Raw genomic sequence first — 20,210 nt, 5'->3', positions numbered from 1 at the left:
AGTAAATATGAGCTCCAAAGCCATTGTCCTCTCCCACAGAGATCTATGAAAATGCTTACCATAGCATATGCACAGTATTCTTTACACTCTGCCTCCCCGCTGACCACCAGCCCCAGGGCCCAGTCCGCTTCCCATTACAATCAGCTTCACCACACCCACTGACTCGTATTGGAATTCTTTCAAGGACCCTAACTAATGAGTTTTTAAACACTTGTAGACAGAGAAGATAATTCCTCATCATTATTCTTCATAGGAAACACCAGGAAGAATGTCATTCCATTGTTCTACAGGAAAGAAACTGGAAGAAAAATCACTCCCACATTCGAAAGAGCAGCCCAAAGTTTTTATTCATGAATTGGCTACCCCAGGCTATGAGTACCTCACCTGAGAGTTCAGTATGGGGACCTAAAAAGTGTGCAACCTTCTGAAATCAAGGCCCCTGAAATCATCTTGCACACTGGCCTCTATGCAGACAAAGAGACTCATAATTAAAAGGCATTTATTTTTCCAAGTCTTGAATACAGCATTCTCAAATATAAACATGGTTACTGACAGCAGCATAGAAACAAATTCGCCTAAACACTGTAGCACTGCAGGATCTTAGCCTCCCTCATGACAGGAGACTGAAATAAATGGGAACTGACAACCTTAATGACATTTTGTATTTCCTGATTTTATATTTAAAGCTTTGCATTTGCTTTCTCTACTGACAGTTGTTTGCCTTCTTCTTCACAAATAAAATCTAGACCTAACCCAGTGATACAGTAAAGGATGAAAAAAAAGAACAAGTAGACCTACATAATGGATTGTTACCCTCTCACCTAAAAATACTTTAAATTAAAAACATTCCGTTGTGAAGCCACCTTCTCAGCACAGATCACGAGCCACCAAGTACTGCTCCATTTTTACCCCATCTTACTTTTAGGTGTCCATCCCTTCGTAGGATGCAGATACCACCACCTACCACAAGGGCCTACACGTGAATGACCAAGAAGAAAACTTTTAAACTACAGCCAAATCCTGACAATAGGCCATGCAAAGCACCATAAGGAAAAGCCCTAATCTCAGTAGTAAGACATCTGCAGGTTTGAGCCCCAGGCACTGAAAGCAATGCAGAGCTACAGAATTACTTATTCCACAACACCATGTACACCCACAGTGATACAAAAATAGCTATTATAATACTTGTCAAAGGAACAACTGAGTGATTTTTAACTTGGTGCTCTATCTTGTTTTCTTCTTTCCTGCTTGTTAATAGCCCACCCCTATAAAAACATATAATCATGAGTGGGCTATTCATATCTCACTATAACTGGTAGCACCACGCAGCATCCAAGTCAGGAATCTGAATTGCTGACTACAGCTCCTCACTAAACAAGACTTACACATTGTACGTAGTAAATGGCATTCCCCCGTTCTCTGTGTGACCTACAATGAATATCAACCTCCAGTTGTGGTATCATCTCCCACTCTCCTATAACCTCAGCATCTCAAACTACCTGGAATAAGGACTCATGGATAATCTCCAGTAAAAAGACACAGATTAATCGCTGTGGTCAAACAATGAAAAAATTCCTCCAGTAGAAGTTCTCTTCTCTTGGGGGCTTGGCCTGAACACATCCATAACATGCCATTAAAATGTGATATAAAGTTTTACAGAAGAAGAAACTACTGACTAGACCTTTGTTTAAAAGTCACAATAATTTATGGTGTGGATCTGCTATGTACAAGTCAAAAAACATTGTCTTCACGATAAAACAGTTTGTAACAGCTGGGAAGTTAACTGCAGGAAGTTTTGGTTTATTCCTTTAACTCAGCCCTCTAGTTCCAGATTATTTCTCTGCACTACAAGCCTAACCTTGTAAACCCATTGCACTGACCACATTCAACAGGAGTCTTGCTGAAATTAAGAAGCAATATGCAATTCCTCTCAAGTTTCATTGAGACTGGGCTCCAGTACAGGGTTTTTGAAAACAAACTCCCGAGTTCATTCCCCAAAACCTTCACTCACAAATGCAGATTGAATAGCACTTGCCCTTTTTGGGAATCTTTGGTCAGACAACTGTATCATTAGAAGTTATTCACACTGGAGCTTAAAAGCTACTGGCATGCTATAAGATACTGACTGCCTGCCTTCCTCTCATTTTTTATCAATGCAGTTACCCATTGGTCAGGAGTAACATACTTCTGACCTCTGACCAAAGCTATTAGAACAATTCAAATATTTTGATTAGAAAGCATCAACATAGAGCATTCAGTAACAATAAAAGGATGAGAAAGCTGTCTTTTCAAGTCACTATTGTGAACTCCTGACTGTATTGTGAGTGGTCTGGAAGGTTATACTAACTTGACACATTAGTAGATTTACTACCTTCTTGTTCAATGCTTAAGAATGAATTCGTAACATTGCAAAACCTAGAATTGTGGCACAGTTTCAGTTTTCAGTGTTAACAGATGTTTGATGGCTCTATAGAGAAAAGATTCAGTCTTCTCCATTTTTCTTTCTTCTCAAAGAAAGACAGTAAATTCAAACTGAACAGGTTCAGAACTGAGTTCTGTGGAGTTTTTCCACGTGCGTAGTATTAGGTGGGTGCAAAGTGCCTTGCTGATCCTTGTCATTAGAGAGTTGCTCCACATTTCCCCAAGTCTGCATTTTAGTCAAAAGACAGTCAAATCCAGTACTCTCTGAAGACAACTGGGAGCATCTCCACTGACATCACTGGCTACTGGCTCAGGCCCAAGCTGAAGGAAGACACAGTTACTTTATGTTATTCATTCATTATACACATGTAACAAACATTCAAGGGCCCAATCCTTTAAGTGCTCTGTACAAACTCCATTACCACAAACTAAAGGCACCAAGAAAATACAGGATGGGGTCTGTTTAGATACTTGGATTTCACATACTTCCTTGGTTCAATGTATAAAATATTTCTTACAATTCTTGTAGATTTTTTTAATTACATTTAATATTTTCATTCTTTCTGTCTGCCCAGTTATTTGTACAAACATGTAAAACTGCTGGTAGATTTCAGGCAAATGGATGTGCATAATACAGTAAAAAATGACACCAGTTTCCATTACCAAATACATGGAAAACTGGGGTTTAGTCATTAGTAAAACATGCTGAGTATTTTCGGAGTGATCAAGAACCCAGCTCAGTAAAACTTGAAACCAAGAGCTGCCTCAGTAGGACTGCCTGTGTGCTTAAAACTACACACCTGCCTATCGTAAGGCCCACATGCCTTTTCTAGGTCTTAGAGTCAATTTTGTCCCTTGCATGATGAGAATTTTGCATGACTCATATAAAAACAGAATTTGGGCCTCATAACACAAAGAGCTTCACCACACTCTTCCAATGACACTGGAACACACTGTCCCAGTCCTAAGAAGCTCAAAAAGACCAGCAGTGTCCATCCATTCCTTCAGCAATCATTTAGTACATTTAATTTTTCTGTAGAATGTCACATTTACCCATTAAATTATTTAGTTAAATTACAGGTTGCAATGACTGTCTTGTCAGACAAACAAAAGGAGCAATTCTGCTTCACTGAAGGACCTGCATCACAACACCATCTTTTACTCAAAAAGAAAATCCCAAACAATACAATAGGCATTCATATACAAAGTGCTTAACTGCTCTGAAGTTCTGCCTGGCTTCAGGACAGCTGAACAGTATCTGAAGAATCTACTCCCTATCCCAATTTGTATATTTTAGAAGTAATTAAATTCTTGAATGAATCATTAGGAAAACAATTCAAATGCTATTAAACTGATAGTAATTTTGCCTCATAGGATAGATATGAGCTTAATGTTTGCAAACGGCCAAATTCTTTTAAGATTTACACTCCATGGAGTTCAATACCAGCCAGGGAAGAATTACTAAATCAGGATGTACTTCAAATACAGGTTTTGGCCCAAGACTATTTTTGGTCTTCCTCAGCTGCTTGTTTTGACAGCCTCTAATCCCCTTCACCCACCCACCAGCAGCCACACAATCCATCCATTTACACTTTCAAAGCAAATTGAAAATGAAACATTTTCAAATAATTACTCAGGGATGTCTGTAATACAAATCCATAAAGCAACTGCAATTCAACTGTAATATCCTTAAGGAAAAGAAAGGGAGGGGGCGAAAAACCTTACAGAAATCCATTCAAAATGTGCCTTCCTCCTTTACTAATGCTCCCACCATCATCCCAAAATATAAAAAAAATAAAAATACAAAAATCAATCTAATCCCCCAAGAGTCTATCTACTCTGCTTCACACATTCCACAACACTCTCCACATCCAGAGGACTTTTCACTTAGTGAGCTATTGCAGACCCTGGTGAAGAAACAGTAACTGAGAAGGTCTTCTGCAGAGGCACAAGGCAAAGAGGGGAGGGGGAAGGTGGATGAAGGGGAGGAAATATCCAAGGCTGGAACTGAAACAGTCCACCTTTGTCTGGAGAGCAGGATCACCCCCTCCAGGTTGAGGACTACGTTGAAAGTACACGCTACCACCGCATGCTGCATGTTTTTACATTCTTACAGGAGAGGAACCTGGCCCACAGATGGCCTGTTCTCAGCTTTGTCAGCCACAAACAGACCTTTGAACTTTCTATTTATATAACAGTTTAGTGAGTTTAAGCTTCTTCCTGTATAACTGGCAGTTTGTTGGTTTGGCTGTAATTAGGCTACTTGTGATACATAATACGAAAAAGAAAAAAAAAAAACACAACAAAAAAAAAACCCAAGAGATTTGTTTCTCTGCAGTTAGAAGTCTTCCCCATCACAACCACACAGCCATGACAATACTCTTGCCTGCTGAGCTTATTTCCCTTCAACCAGGTTTTATTTTATATACCTCACCATGCGTTTCCCTCACTAAGGGACTTAGTTTTCTTGACTTCTACTTTTTTTTAAAGATTGAGCACGTAAATATTAATACCAATGACAATAAACAAAATGTAAACCACGAATCTCTCCACCTTTGTTTGTGTTACTGAGGAGCTTTATATTCTGGGGTGCTTGGGGTTTTGTTGGGTTTTGTTGCTTCCCAGCTGCTGATTAATGGCACCACCTTACTCTGTAAACAGGTTCAAATCTAGCCACATGGTCCCAGGACACCTGAAGATTTCATTTACTTGGTTACCACAGACAAGCGTGGAAAGTGATTTAAAAGATGAAATTTGATTTTTAACAGCAAGTGGTCCCCTTGGTGCACACAGGCATTCAAGCTTTTCATTATATCCATCTCCCTTCCTTTCTCTCTCAGAATAGCTCACACTAAATGCAAGCCCAGGTGAACATTTCTTGTTCACCCAGGAATCACAGCAGACTTTAGCCCTGGCCCTTTCACCTCAGCCAGCATTTGGATTTATTCAAATTGTTTGGGGGTTTTGGTATTTTTTTCAGCTTTTCAAGCTTGGAAGTCTAGCAAAGCATCCACTGGGATATTCAAGGCCTTATTTTATACACTTTACCCAAGTGTTAACCAAAAACCCCACACCAATCCCTGGCTACCCTCCCAGCCACTTTCTTGATGAAGGTTCAATTAAACACCTCGTGCTTATACTACTGTGATCTCTTGTAATATGGATAACTAAATGGCTGATTCTGCAGTTTGTATCAAGACAAAGCTCCCACTAATCATCAGGCACGCCAGGTGAGAATTCAAGAACACATGTAGCGGCAGTGCACGCTGTAACTCTGACAGTTCTTGACAAAATACATTTCAAGGAGTGACACAAAGACATACCTCCACTTGGGGGGGTGGAAAATAAGTGTATTTTTCCCATCAGCCCCAAACTTTTGGGCAGTCATTCTGTGATATAATGAGAATACATTACACCTTTTCATGGGATTAAAAAAACCACCTCTCCTCAGGTTGTATTTTTTAGTATATTTCACAGGGTGACTATGTGTCTGCTGTACTCTGCATGCAGATAATACATAGAAACACAGACACACACACACACACACTGTAGGCCTGAGCTTGCCTTCTTGGCGACTGCAGCACAGATTAGCAGAAGTTTGGGGTTTGCAAGGAATGCAGAAGAAGGTCTGTAACTGCCTTATAAATGCTTGTGAAACATGTTTTACAAAGGACAGTCTACAGACAGAAGGGAGGAGGACAGTTTCAGAATAAGCAGCAATTCACACATCATGTTATATATACTTATTTGTAAATATTATGAAGCAACCACACAAATATTATGAAGTAACAGCCAAAAAAACAATAAACCTTCATGGGTAAGCACACATATTTCTGGGTACACAGAAATTATGTCATAACATATTACATATATACACATGCACATATTTATGGACAGATGAACTAAATTCAACTCCGTAAGCAACACGACTACTTGTCAGAGACAGAAATCTTTACATGTACAAGAAGATACATGTAATGTTTGTGGATACACATAGATCACATACTTACATATTATATACATATGTACTTGCACATATTAATTGGATTATTAAAACCTAAATTCAACTTGATCTCTGCAATGAGTAATCATTTATGAATGCCTGTGCCATACAGAGAGTTTGTGTAGATATCAAACACTTTGAAACAGTCAAAGTAAAAATGTTCTTTCCTCACGGACCTTAAAAACCTCTAAAACCAATAGATTTCACCTTATGGAAGCAAGCAAATGGAATTTCTAGAATGAGTGGCAATATGTTCATATTTTATGGAAAAACAGACGCGCAAGAGTTCCCTTCTTTCTGATGCACATTTCTAAATCCACATGAAACCACAGCCAAATGAAAGTAAGCTATTAAGCAAACATTAAAACTCAATACCTATGTTCCTAGCATTCGAACTACACCCACATATTGGGTTGTAACAGCTTCTATTAAATTAATGATGTTGCCCACGCTATAAATTAGGCAAATTATATGCAAATATTATTTGAGTAGTAATATGGTGGTTATCAGTTGTCTGCAAAATAAATTAGTGCAGCACAGTAAAGATAGTGGGGTAGAAGCATAATATTTAATTGAGCACTAATTTTATTGTGATTATTACTTTTAAATAACAACAGCACGGTTATTAAAAAATATAATATGATGGCTTATGTACAGCTGATAAAACACCCACATGATCCAAAACGCCTGCTTGCAGATTAATATTGATACAGTGTAATTTACGGTTCCAAGGATTTACTCCAAATTGCTGTAAAATGGAACGTGACAGGTATTTGGTTCTGATTATCTTGGATTTGCCAACCATAGCTGTTAAACTGCGTTTGGCAAAATAATAGTTATTAACTCAATATATTATCTTTTTCCTAGACATACCTTTGTATTATCAACAAAGTAAAGTAAACCCTCTGCAAAACATGAGGTCCAAATGCTCATGCATACACACATATAATCTGGGTGACATTTAGAGATTAGGATCACAAAATACAGTATTTTAGTCTCTTTTTTTTCGTGGCAAACTGCACTCCAGCCTAAGAGCATTTAACAAAGCAGTAACCAACCGCTGAATTTCACCGTGCATAGTTGAAGAATTGTATTTGCTAAATTGAAAAGTAAAGCAAGAACTGGTAAAAACAGCCACAGAATAAGCATGACCTCATTAACCAGCCGGGGAAGCAACTAAATACCTACCTAAATTCTAACTTTCCCAGCTACTTGTCACCCACAGAAAATTCCTTAACATTCACTTTGGTGACAAGTTTACAAAACAGATGCACCGACCTTTTCAAGGTGTGCACGTACCTGCAAGAGCAATAGAAACTAAAATTCCACTTTTTTTTTTTTAAAGGGGGGGGGGGGGGGGGGCAATAAAGAAAAGAAATAGACCGGGGAGGAGGAAAGAGAAACCTGTTATAATATCACGGGGACTGATCTTCCCACTTCCAAAACTAACTTCAATAACGCTTCATCCAGAAGGGGAAACCTGCAAAACCAGCCCCAGCAGCCTCCACACACACACAATACTGAACAGGGCTACAGCTGAACTGTGCCACACGGCAAAACTACAGTTGCGTTTTCCCCCGTGAAAGGAATATTGTCACTGACAGCAGTAAGCACAACGTGAGCAAAGCCGCGTTCCGGGGGAAAACATCGGCTCCGCGGCACTGCGCTGCCCGGGAAGGGGGCTGCTGCCGCCGGCACCCCGGCATATCCCGGCGCTCCCCCGCCGGCTCAACTTCGCCCCGCAGCCGACGCACCGCGAGGTGCTCCCACCGGCCGGGGCCGGGGCTCCGGAGCGCGGCTGCGGAGCGTAGCCGGAGTACAGCGGCCCCGGCGCGGCTCGCCGCGGGCACAGCGCGGACCAGCGCCCCTGCGGGCACCGGGTGCTTCGCCCCTCAACAAAGGCTAAGGCACCGGGGAGCGAGAAGGGCAGGGAGGAGAGGAAACCGGCAGCTGTTAGAGGAGTGGAGAGACGGGGGAAGGGGAGGAGGGGGGAGAATACAAAATCCCAAAAAACACCCGAAAAAAAAAAAAACAACCTACCACTGCTGCTCTAAGTCCCAGTCCCTGAAAAAGTCGAATAGGTCCATAACGATGTGGAGGGGAGACTCAGAGAAGTGGTGCCCCCTCCCCGCCCCGCGCCGAGCCGAGGAGCGCCGAGCCAGCACGGCTAGGGCAGCGCGGCCGGCATGGGCATGGGCACGGGCAGGGGCAGCGGCGGGGAGCGGCGGCCGCCGGGGCCGCGCGGAGCCGCCCGGGGCTCGCGGAGCGCCGCCGCCGCCGCCAGCAGCGCGGCTCGGCTGGCTGCCCGGCTGGGAGCGGCGGGAGCGGCGGCGGCGGCGGCCCTGGCGCACGCACACACTCACACACACACACCCGCTCGCACACCGCGAGGGGAGGAGCCGGGGAGGCCCGAAGCCGCGGCATGGAGCCGCCGCCGCAGCACCGGCGGGATCTGGCGGAGCCTCGCAGTCCCACGCCGCGGTGCGCCTGGAAGTTTGGGGAGGGATTGGGTGGGCAGCGGGGCTTCTCGCCTAGGGATAATCCGAGAGCGTCATGGTTGCGCTCGGAGAAGGGGAGAAAGAAGCGGGGGTAAAGGAAAGAGAAAAACACTTAATACAAGAATAGGCACCCCTAATATAATTGCCCAAGCGAACTCCGGTGAATGAACGATCCGAGCTCCCGCTGATACGAGGGGTATAGCACGGACCCGCCCGGGGTCAGTTTTACCGGGAGGTGCAGGATGACGAGAGGGGACACAGGAAATCCCCGGCCTGGTGGGTGAACGAGAAGGGGCGTCCCGAGCACCCCGGGCCGGCGAGCAGCATCTGCTCCCCGCTGGGATGGCAGAGCCCTTCCTGCTGCCCCGTGTGTTCGCGACTGGTGGGAAGTGGCACTGCTCACCTGCGGGCATCAGCAGGACAGGGCATCCCAGAACGCTCCTGCAGAGAGCATCCTGCTACCTACCTGCCCAGGGGAAGGCCAACCACAGTTACAGGCTGCCTCACACACATACAAAAGGGGAAAGGGGCCCACTGCGTCCTCCATCCCCGAAATCAGATCATTTTCTACCCAGGTTCACACACCCTGACCACGTGCTTTGTATCCAACTGCCTTCTAAACACTAACATATCATGATTTTCCATATCCATTTTATAAGTACAACATTCCAAATACATATACCCGCTGAGCAAACAAGTACATACACTGAGACAAGACCAAAGCTAAGTTCATTACTCCAGTTTTCCATAGGACTGGTTGCACCCTGGACTTCCCTGTGTACCAGCAGGTCTCAGGGACTCCATGTTGATCAAGTGTGAAAGGACCCCTGCTTTGGTGAGGTCCCATCTCTAGAAACATGCCCAGACTGGGAGGTTCACGCAGCCAGTCACAGCACCCATCTCTTCTGTCACAGAGGCTGCAGTGAACCCTCTAACAGAAGCATCTTTATGGGCTTCCTGAGAATTAAGAGACAAATCTAAGATTATAAATTAGATCAGTGGTGGAGCAACTAATGTAATCCACAATTTCTGCCTTCCTAAGGAGTACGCAAATGTTTTATAAGTGCTTCTGGGTTAAAAAATATTGCAGAGGAAAAGCTGTGGAACTGTTATCAGCGGAGTCAAATGTGGCAGACCTCATCATCTTAGCCTGGGCTTCACTGCAAGAGGGACATTTGCATCTTGTGTCTGTGGATCCCCCACAGGGAGGGAGCTCAGGCCAGGCAGTGCTGATGACGATCTGTGCTCACACCCAGAAAACCCAGAGCGCTGCTTCCCATCCCCGCTGTGGCAGGCAGGTGCACACAGCATTTCCCTTCTAGCACCTCTGCTCTCTTCACAGACTCAAACATGTTGCTCAAGTATCAGACCCCCTCTTCTGTTTCTTATTTTAGCATTGTTGTTGGGTTTAAAAGCCCTGTTCAAAATCATCATTTGTGGCCCGTACTTTGAACAAACATAGGAGGTGGGGGCACATTTTCAGATTTTTTCTCCAGAAACAGGTACAGAGATTTTGGTTTGGTGGTTGTTTGGTTTGGTTTTTTTTTTGGTTTTTTTTTTTTTTTTGTTCTTTTGTTTGGTTTTTTTCTTTTTAATTACTATTAATAAAACCCTAGTCTGTCACCTGATCACTTAAATTCAATGACTCACCTATTTTTGGTATCTTGAGCTCGACCCATTAAACTCAACTAAACGACTTACTAAAAGCATTCCGCAGTGGGACTTGCAGGGGTTGGCAGTTGCAACTACCCCTCTTCCCAGTGCATGTTCTGATGGCTGCCAGCCACCCCTGCAGGGTACAGTTCCTCTTCTCCAGCAGAAAGAGAAACCACTTCCCAGCTATTAATGCCTTCACTTTCTTAAGGTAAACCCTTTAAATTCTTCAGAAACTAGCAAACGCTGCACACCAGTCTGCCCAAAGAGGCTTTTAGAGCTCATTCTAGCAAAGATAAGGGCTAGGAGACCCTGCATGAGCAAGCAAACCTGCAGTTGCCATGAAGGGCAATAGTAGAGATAGTCCTCAGAAGTCACGTTTGGCACCTGCAGCTCAAACACCCCACTCCCTCAGCTGCACCAGAAAGTGTGCATGAACCAGCTTTTTGGCAGTCAAGTTTCCAACCCAAGGACACGCCTGGGTGTCGACACCAGGGCAGACACCCAGCCAGGGCCCCTCTGCTTGCTGCCATGCGGGCTGGTAAGAGGAGGGACACAGCACGCTCCACTGCCAGCAGCCATGCTTGGCCCCACACGACCTCAGCATGCACCGGCTGGAGCAGGAGCTGGCCAGGCTCACGATGGGAGCAAAGGGCTGTGGGGAGCGTGCCAGGGCAGCATGTCCTTCCATAGCGCATGGCCACCAGCCGAGTGCAGCAAGCAGCCACTGCAGCCTGCCAGCCTGGGGCCAAGGGTAAGCATGAGGCTGCCCCACTCCCGCTTCAAACAGCAAAGGGGTCATTTACCCAAACTGACAGGAATAGAAAGTTCAACTGCCCTCAGCATGACCTCTTTTACAGTTACAGTGGAAAACGCAGCTGTGGTTCCCAGCTCCTGCAGCAGCTCTTAACAGGGGTAATACCGTCAGCAAGGCTTCCTGGCCCAGCTCACCGCCACCCAGCCCCACAGTCTGCTGCAAAGGGGAGCACAGGCTCAGCACAACTTTGGCTGTGGTTGTGCCCATGAGGCTGTGAGTCCTGCTGCCATCAGGTGCCCTGCACCAACCAGCCCTTCCCCTGCACATCCTGCTCTACAAGCCCAGAGCCGGCTTTCCCGCAGGATGCTCCTGGTGGGTGGCTTTGACAGTTCAAGGTTAGAGGAGGAGAAGGCATAAATGCCTGGCCCCCTTGGGCAGCTGCTGCTGTGGTCAAGTCTGAGTGACTATAGGTAAGAATCACAAGGCTGAAAGCACCATACAACACAGGGAGTTGTGGAGGTTGTGCCAAAATGGCCAGACTTCCCACCTGCTCCTTCAGGTTCAGCATCAGACAGCAGGGCACAGAGTTTGAAGCAGGGAAGAGGCACCCCAGCCTCAACCTCTCTGTTTCAAACCTACATACATCCCACACTAAACTCATTACTCGCAGGCTTTGCACACATCACCTGTATATGCAAAAAGAGACAAAAGACAAGGAGGAAGATACGGAGAAGTGATAGTGAGGGCCTGGTCAGGGCTCTGCTCCAAAGGCAGGGCTCAGCAGCAAGGCTGCAGCAGCCACCACACACACTGTTGTCCCTGTTCATGACGGAGGAACGTCAGGACTGTGGCCATAATGCATCAGGCAAGAAAGATTGAGGCCAGCAGCCCACAGCCACAGAGGCTAAGATAACTGAACTGCAGCCCTTGCGAGACAGCACAGAAACCTTTTCTGTTGAAAATACTCCATTTGATCCAAAGAAAACCCTATTTTTACCCACAAAAACAACAAGAATAAAATCACAGTTTTCTATCCAGAAAATGTTAATGGAAAATTTGTGCCCAGCTATGCTGTTGAATACAGATCGGAGATATTTGGATTTCTGAGGAAAGGAAGGTCAAGTCATTTTCACAGTGTGAAAAATGAAGCTAACAGAGTTCATATTTCTCTGTGAAGCAATGATTGATTTTTCTTTCTGTGTCTCATTCATACTGCACTAAACACGTATAGAGAGCAAATTTATAACACCTTAGATAAAGCACACAATTTACGTTAATACATTAAAAATTAAGTTAATATTAGCATCTGTTCAAAGGTAGAACAAGAACATTTAGCCGAACTCTGTGAGAACAGGCTCTTGGTATGAGTGCATAAATCTCATATATCCTAAAGCTTATGTATCAGAAAGAAAAAAAAAAAAATCACCATTGAGAGATGCATGTATAAAGTAGGAACCCATCACTTGCTGCCTCTATGGCTAAATTTCCCATTTGGAACTACGGAAGAATTTTAGTTACCGAATGTATGTTGTTACCCAGTTTCAAGTGCATGTGAATAGGTAATCTTTATCTTCTTGCTGTCCTAATTGTAACTATCATCTCCGTGCTGCCTGAGTGATTTATGTAACTGTGCAGAGCTATTCTCTTATTAGCATTGTTGCTCCTATTTTATGAAACAAGAATAATTTAATACAATGATTGCTTCCAAAAATATATTGATAAGTTTTCTTATTGTAAAAAGGGAGAATGTTATTACATCCTGATGGATAATCCTTCCTTCAGTAAGTTTTTCCAGACTCCTATAGGAAACAGGGTTCTTTGGTATTTCTGTTATATTAGAGCTAGCAATGGCAAGCTCTTACATATCACATGTTAAGATGTGTCCAGAGCTAGCTGCAAGGACACACTGAGTTTCATCATGCTCTGCTCATAGGTGTGCGGTGGATGTTATGAGGTCCCACAATAGTCAGATGCAGATTGGTCATAGGGGTTTTCAGCTCCCTCTTTTGGTACCTCTCTGTATGTTGACCACATGCTACAGTAAAAGCCCCAAGAATGCCATTTGGGTGTTGAGAAAGTCCTCCCTAATATATTTGTAAACTAATGCTTTCAAGAAAAGCACACAGATAAACCAGCAATCATGTTGGAAGTATTGCAGTGCTTAGACTGTAAAACCGTGTGATCCCACAGCTTCGCAAGAATGCTTTGCCACTGTCAGAAAAACATTAAGTATGGGGGGGAAACCAATAATAAAGAGATTCCTGTTTATTACTGCCACTCTGCACATTAGCCAGGCAACTCTTAAAACAGCCAGAATAGTCTAAACCTTCAAAACTAGCCAAGGCAAGGCACCGTATTCAAAAGCTACGAGAAAGTCAGTCCGAACCAAGATGACCTACCAGAAAACAGATGCAAATCAATTGTGAAAAGAAAGAGGGAGAGTCACCCAACTAGGAATTCGGAGAGCCTCAGTGGTCAAAAGTACAAAAGAATCTATTAAAAAAAAAAAACAAATCCAATTTGATTCTCAAATAGACATTTTATTAATGAAGTAGGATTAATTTGATCATTCTCTCCCATCCTCTCCCCTCTTTTTTTTTTTTTTTTTATGTTTTTAAGTTTATGGCCAATACTTAGTTTTGCAGGTTTTAAAGCAGCTGGCTACCTCCTAAGCTTTAAGAGACAAAATTTTATTTCATGCTTACCAATTGTAAACGATGGGCCAATGTGAGCAGATGAAGAGGAGCCCATCTGCTGCACTCCCTTGCTTTAACTAGACCAATTGCTTATGGGCTTAGGATGGCTCTTACCCTCTCCTACCCTGGCATGCAGGAGCAATCCCTGTAGTTGCTTTTTAACTGATTGCATGACCATATGTTCCTTATGAGTGCAACCAAAGCTAACTCACAGCGTAAAACAAAACTACCGTACCAACTTTGAAACACAAACACAGCCAGAAAATTGAAGTGCAAAAGTATGGTAAAAAGGCTTTTCACATCAAGTTTCCTTCTTTCTGCCATGTTGCTTTCAAAAGACAGCAGTACTTTAGAGTGATGATGTCTATATATAAGCTGCTGAAGTACTCTCTCGTCTTCAGTGATTTTTATGATGATATTCTCTAATGCGCTTTGCAGAAACGTAAGACTAGGCAAAGCTTCCTTTTTATGAAGGAAACAAAAAGAATAATATATGGCAGACAGCATTAGCACAGAGAAGGAATGCCAGGCAAGAGAAGTTGATATCTTGTTCCCTTCCTCTTTCCCCCCTTTCTTCTGTTATCCTGATAAGATCACTCTGTTATGTTCATCTCTTTCAACCTCGATTGCCTGATCACACTATATTAGGGAAATTGACTTTCCTGTTTTCTACTAATACCAGAGTATGGCATCTCTAACAAATATGTTCAGAGCAGATCCTGTAGCCATTCAGGGTTAACTACAAGGAAGCAACAGAACACAAGCACAGCTTCAGTATTTGTCTAGCTGTCCAATACCAAACAAAGGAATATGATGATAAACACAAAGCATTAAAAAGTGCAAGTAGCATCCACATGTATGAAATATTCCATACATATAATGAGGAAGTCAGACAAAATTGAAATTCATTTAAGGACAGACTTTCCCCTATTAGGAGGTTGTTAAAATTGACAAAATGTTTCTTTTCTTGAAAAAAAAAAAAATAAGACAACCCCTCCGTTAATATATTATGTCAACTTAATCGCAGGATCACTGTGTTTTCACAAATGCATACCCATTTGAAGGTATCTGGAGTTCTTGTTCACATATCTGATCAGTTACACAGGATTTTGGGAGCATTATATTGGTGCATGGGAGAGCTGAAAGACTTGAGTCAGGAGGCTTCTTCCTTCTGTGTTGCAAGAAAACCAGATGTGTCTGTGTTCTGTGGGCAGACACAGCCAATCATCCAGACATCGGCCATTAGTGGATGGATCCTATAAGCTTATTACTTCCTACTTTGATATGATGTAACAAATGTTATAGTATAGAAAATACCTTTAAAGTACCAGCCCACATCCATTCTCTGGCAAGCACAGAGCACTGCATGAGAGCTACTGGGTTTGGGTGTTCACCTCCGTAAGATTTTCACACTATGCAAAAGCCAGGTCTGACTTGAGAAAAAGATCTTCAGGCCCACGTGCAAGACAATGATAGAGAAGCCTCCCCATTTGAACTCCATCTGAGCCCTGGAAGACCTGCTGAAACTGATACTCCATACAAAAATAGCATTAGGATTAGAACATCTGAAATGGACTGTCAAAGGCCTTTGAGAGGTCTTGGAAAGGTTCTGCTGAGAACAGTGCAAGACCATTGCAGCAATTTCTTTTCATTCAAGAGATGAATGTCTGGCATATTTATTTCATAAAGTGAGAACCAGTATCCCAAACAAATAGCTAGAATGAGCATTATTCAGTCTTTTTCCTGGCAACCAGCTTAAATGACCGTGTCTTGCTTTTCTGGGAAACCTGCCAGGTGAGCTTTGAAAGGATTGTACTGCTGACGGCAAAGTCTAGAGGGTTTGCTCCGCGCGCTAACCAGAAGTCTGTTAAAATAATCAGGAGAAGGAGGCAGAGGCCTTCATCCTACCCCAGAGGAGAGGGTTGGAGCATAATGGAATTGCCAGGGGGAAACCGAGAGGGCTGTTCAACTCACTGGGGCACTGACTGTATTTTACCCTGTGTTTGTATAGCTCTAGCACTGAGGCACCACAGAGTAAGGTCATTAAATGACTTATGCTTTTAAAATCTATTTCTAAAAGTGAGTAGTATAACTTCGATTTACTCCCATCATTGGCCTGGGGTGCAATTCCATTCCCACTTTCTTTCCCCCCTCTTCATCACTAGTGGAAAATGCTGCCTTGTCACTTATGTGGTTTACTTGTGGTTCTGCTGTTGCAGTGGCTGTGCCCTGTGAAGTCATCTCTACAGCCAGAAGAGGCAGGTGGCACCAAATGATGTTATACCCTTTTGTGATGTCACTACATTTACTGAAAATTAAGTTTTGAGGATAAAAGTGAGTAACTGGGCAGAATCAGAATTAATCCAAGCTACAAAATGAAGAGTTGCCAAGTGAAAAATTTGCTGCCATGAACTGATTTAAATGACCTAATTTATGAAAATGCATTTTTAAATACGTTTCTGTCATTGTGGAAAACTGGCCCTATAAGAGTCAGTAATCATCATCCTTGTGATAGCATTAATGTGAATTTTCCTATTATATAGTACAGATTATTAGCTGTTTCATCCCTAAGGAAAACAGTGATATTGACAAAGGAAGAATTTCACTGTGAGTGAAGAAGCCACACTTCGAAAGGAGTTTAAAAGCAGAATGGTATTTATGTAAATATAATGAGAAGATTATAGCTGATCTCCTTGACATTATTCTCCCATAAAATGATGGGAGCATTAGAAATTTATCCGGACTATGCTAAAATAACTAAATATTGAAAGGAAACCTTAGAGCCAGCTACACTGAGGGGATACCTGAAAAGCCTTTTGTCCACTCTGTGAGGAACAGAAACCTCTTTGTGAGGTATGGGTGATAAAAACAAGCAGCGCTTCTTATAGATCATGGTGAAAACCTCCTCCAAGTGAAGAGCTGCATGAGGGAAGACTTTACCTAAGTGATCATAGACCCGTCTGCTTCTTGTTCACTCTGTTTTAATTTTAAAGACCCAGAAATAACAGTTGAGGTGATCTCTGCATCTCTTTAACACAATTGAAATAGGGTATACTCACGAATACCATATTTATTTTTTTAAATTTAGAATTACAAAAATGCACCACTAAACCCAGGTACAAGAGCAAGGCACTACGTCAGTGGTTATATAGTCGCAAATTAGTTTTAGGTACCTGCTAGCCATGATGGAAAAAAATGAAGTCAATTAAGAGCAAAACAACCAACTACAGCCTAAAGATCCTGAAAATATAAACAGTATCTGTCACCTCAATTGCAACCTGAGAACTCCATGACAGATCAGTTGTTGGAAGAAAAAAGTCAACCACAGATCAGTGTAATCAAGTAACTGATTACTTGAATGAGAAAAATTATGGATACAGAGATTTCTTTTTGGATTGCAGTGACAAATGCTTCCTGATTCTATGATCTTTCTAAGACCTGCACATATTTACTGATGGTTCAATTCAACAGGCCTTAAGAAGAGGCAAAGATTTTCTTAAGTAGGTGCTTGAAATCGCATTGGCAGTTCTAGAGGAAAATCACTTCCTTTGGTCCTGGTTTATGCTTTTAAGAAAGTAGGTTCAAGCATAAACATTAAAAAATGAGGGCAGGAGCCATTTGGAAGGCTGTGCACAGAAGAAATGTGAAACAGTAAGCAGAGGCAAGTAAATAAACAAATTAAAGGATGCCTAGTTCAGGGCAGCTGCTGTAGTTTTCTGCACATTATTTAAAAATCATTATTTTAGATATTCTTTCTGATAAAATTACTTTACACCTCTCATGTTTCCTATAATAGCAAAGCTATGGAGTAGCCGCAAACTGCTAAGTACTACTGCCATTATGCAACATGAGAGAGTAATTTTAGCGGTCTGCTGAGGACTTCAGCTTCTGAAATCCAATTTTATCACATGCATTTCCTGACAACTGGGTTTCATTTTCCTCCGTCAAAATACAGAACTATTTGAACATGTTCGAGAATTAGTTATGTTAACCTGTACTTTGAGAGCAGTTGTGGTATCAGATGATAGATATCCATTAGAAGGAACAAGTTTGAGTCATTGAATTCTTTATACAACATTTTTGTAAAAATTTAAACATCATTTTCAGAAGTAGAAAACGTACCAGTCCAGTGATATCTGTCATTACTCGTTTTTCATATACTCAACGTGATTATTCATTACTCAAAAATGACATAGTTAAATGCTAAGTCTTGCTAAAATATTGATCATAATATGTAGGGGCATATAATTTATCTGAATCAAGTGAAATATGTTTTCCTCAGCAAGATGATGAAAGCTTGTCTCATTACAGCATTATTTCTATGAAGTTTCTACCATTAGTTAGTTTAATGACTCTGTGAACATTTTAATTGAGAAGATCCCTGTGAAAGCTGCTCATTCAAGACACATGGATGGGTTTAGATTGGGAATGAGAGAAATGTGCAGTCATCTGTGCTAAGCCTGAGAGTGCAGGCAGAAGGCAGAGAACCAAATACAACAAAATACCCAGATCAGGAGGTGGAGAAGGAATTGAAGGGGAAAATGCAAGGTGTTACAAGCTATGAAACATGAAAGAACATAACTTACTGGCAATGTGGTATACAAACTCCTATGTACTTAAACTGTTCTCATCCCCCAAAAAATTCAGCAAGATCAGTGGAAAACTATATTGATCTTTAAAAATCAAGCCTGATAGGAAAAGGTAGACGTTGCTACTGCAAGCCTTGATTTCTCTCTGAACTTTAGAAGGAACAAATTAACCAGCAATCTTCCATCATCTCCCATGCCCGCACGCAATGATTCACATACATTCAAAGCAAAAACGAGAGTAAACCACTATTTAGTACCAGCTACATGTAGGTGGTCAGCAGTTCTATTAAAGTAGTGATCTGGTAATCTCCCTGAGAATATGAGATGGGTCTTTATCACCTCTTCCATGAAGTCTTGTATTGCTGTTAGTGGATTGACCCCAAAGCACTGATACTAAAATATTTTGTGGCTAATCTTGTTCTTGCTACTAATAAATTAAGGAAAGTACTGCTACAGGAGATTATGCTCCCTCTGTATCAGCAGCATAGAAGTGGGGTCATTCCTACCTATACATGCGCTTCTCTGAAAATAATCTAGAGGGAAAATGAATGCAAGTAATATTCTAATTCAATCAGAGAAATATAATGGGGATGGAGAGAAACATTTTTATTTCTGCTTCCCAGCTACTGTAACAGAGAAGAGCTTGAGTGATTTGCCTGAAGTCACATAGTTCTGTGTATTTCAGTCTGGATGTCAGAACATAAGACTAAACTGTTAGCTCAGGCTCCTTTTGGTTGCTGCTGGTATCAGGAAACTCCACAGGATTTGTGCTTCGAACACATACAAGTTACTTCAGAACATGCAAGACATGGAAGTTTGAGATCTTTGGGTGCAGTCTGAGTGCAGCCTACCTTCTTCAGTAATTTATTTGCCTTAATTGAAAGATTTTAAACTTGAGACCATATATTTTTGTAGCTATCTACAGTGCCCAACATAAGAGTCCTTGATTCCAGCTTTATTCTCATTGAGCTATAATGATTGAACAGGAGAACTAGTGCCTTTTGGAGAAGCTGATCCAGGGCATAGACAGCTGATTGAAAGCAAGTGAGGAACCAAAGCATGACAATTTACTGTCACACACACACACGTAAAAAAGGTACCTGGAAGTGCCATAGGTGAGTCAAAATCTCAAACGTCTCATATGTAATTTTGTGCTGCATGCACAACAGTTTGTATTCTCCTTCTGAGGCCTCTTGTGAGACAGCCTCAGATATGGGCTGAAGTTACTAGCCCAGGGCCAGGTAGACATTTCCCTTCAGCAAATGGTTACCCAGAGAAATGCAACAGAACTATTTAAGTAGCCTAGCAAGATGCGTATGAGGTTAAACCAGACTTGGTGCTGGGTCCTGCACTTGGGCCACAACAACCCCATGCAATGCTGCAGGGTTTGGGAAGTGTGGTTGAAAGCTGCTCAGCAGAAAAGGACCTGGAGGTGATGATTGATGGACCTGAACATAAGCCAGCTTGTGCCCAGGCAGCCAAGAAGGCCAACAGCATCCTGGCCTGTATCAACAACAGTATAGCCAGCAACACCAGGGCAGTGATCATCCCCCTGTACTCAGTACTGGTGAGGTCACACCTCAAATCCTGTGT

General features: G+C 42.5%; 1 protein-coding gene across 7 annotated transcripts in view; it reads right to left on the bottom strand.

The window, feature by feature from the left end:
- Positions 1-20,210, bottom strand: part of AFF2 (ALF transcription elongation factor 2) — a 368,508-nt gene that overhangs the window by 328,723 nt on the left and 19,575 nt on the right. For 4 of the 7 annotated variants that reach the window (XM_061356774.1, XM_061356775.1, XM_061356777.1 and 1 more), the window contains exon 1: positions 8,465-8,674. The exons of 1 other annotated variant lie outside the window; for it this stretch is intronic. In XM_061356774.1, the coding sequence (XP_061212758.1) occupies positions 8,465-8,511 (47 nt within the window). In that variant the 5' untranslated portion in view covers positions 8,512-8,674. Of the gene's footprint in view, positions 1-8,464; positions 8,676-20,210 lie in introns of those variants that run through there. 2 more of the 7 variants (XR_009725983.1, XM_061356780.1) reach the window with 2 other exon arrangements.

The sequence above is a fragment of the Neopsephotus bourkii genome, unplaced genomic scaffold, assembly GCF_033783945.1.
Source record: "Neopsephotus bourkii isolate Nb327-2 ecotype Australia unplaced genomic scaffold, CSIRO-AGI_Nbou_v1 NB_867, whole genome shotgun sequence".
NCBI lineage: Eukaryota > Metazoa > Chordata > Aves > Psittaciformes > Psittacidae > Neopsephotus > Neopsephotus bourkii.
The sequence above is the reverse complement of the archived record's forward strand: the minus strand, read 5'-3'. Positions and strand labels throughout refer to the sequence as shown.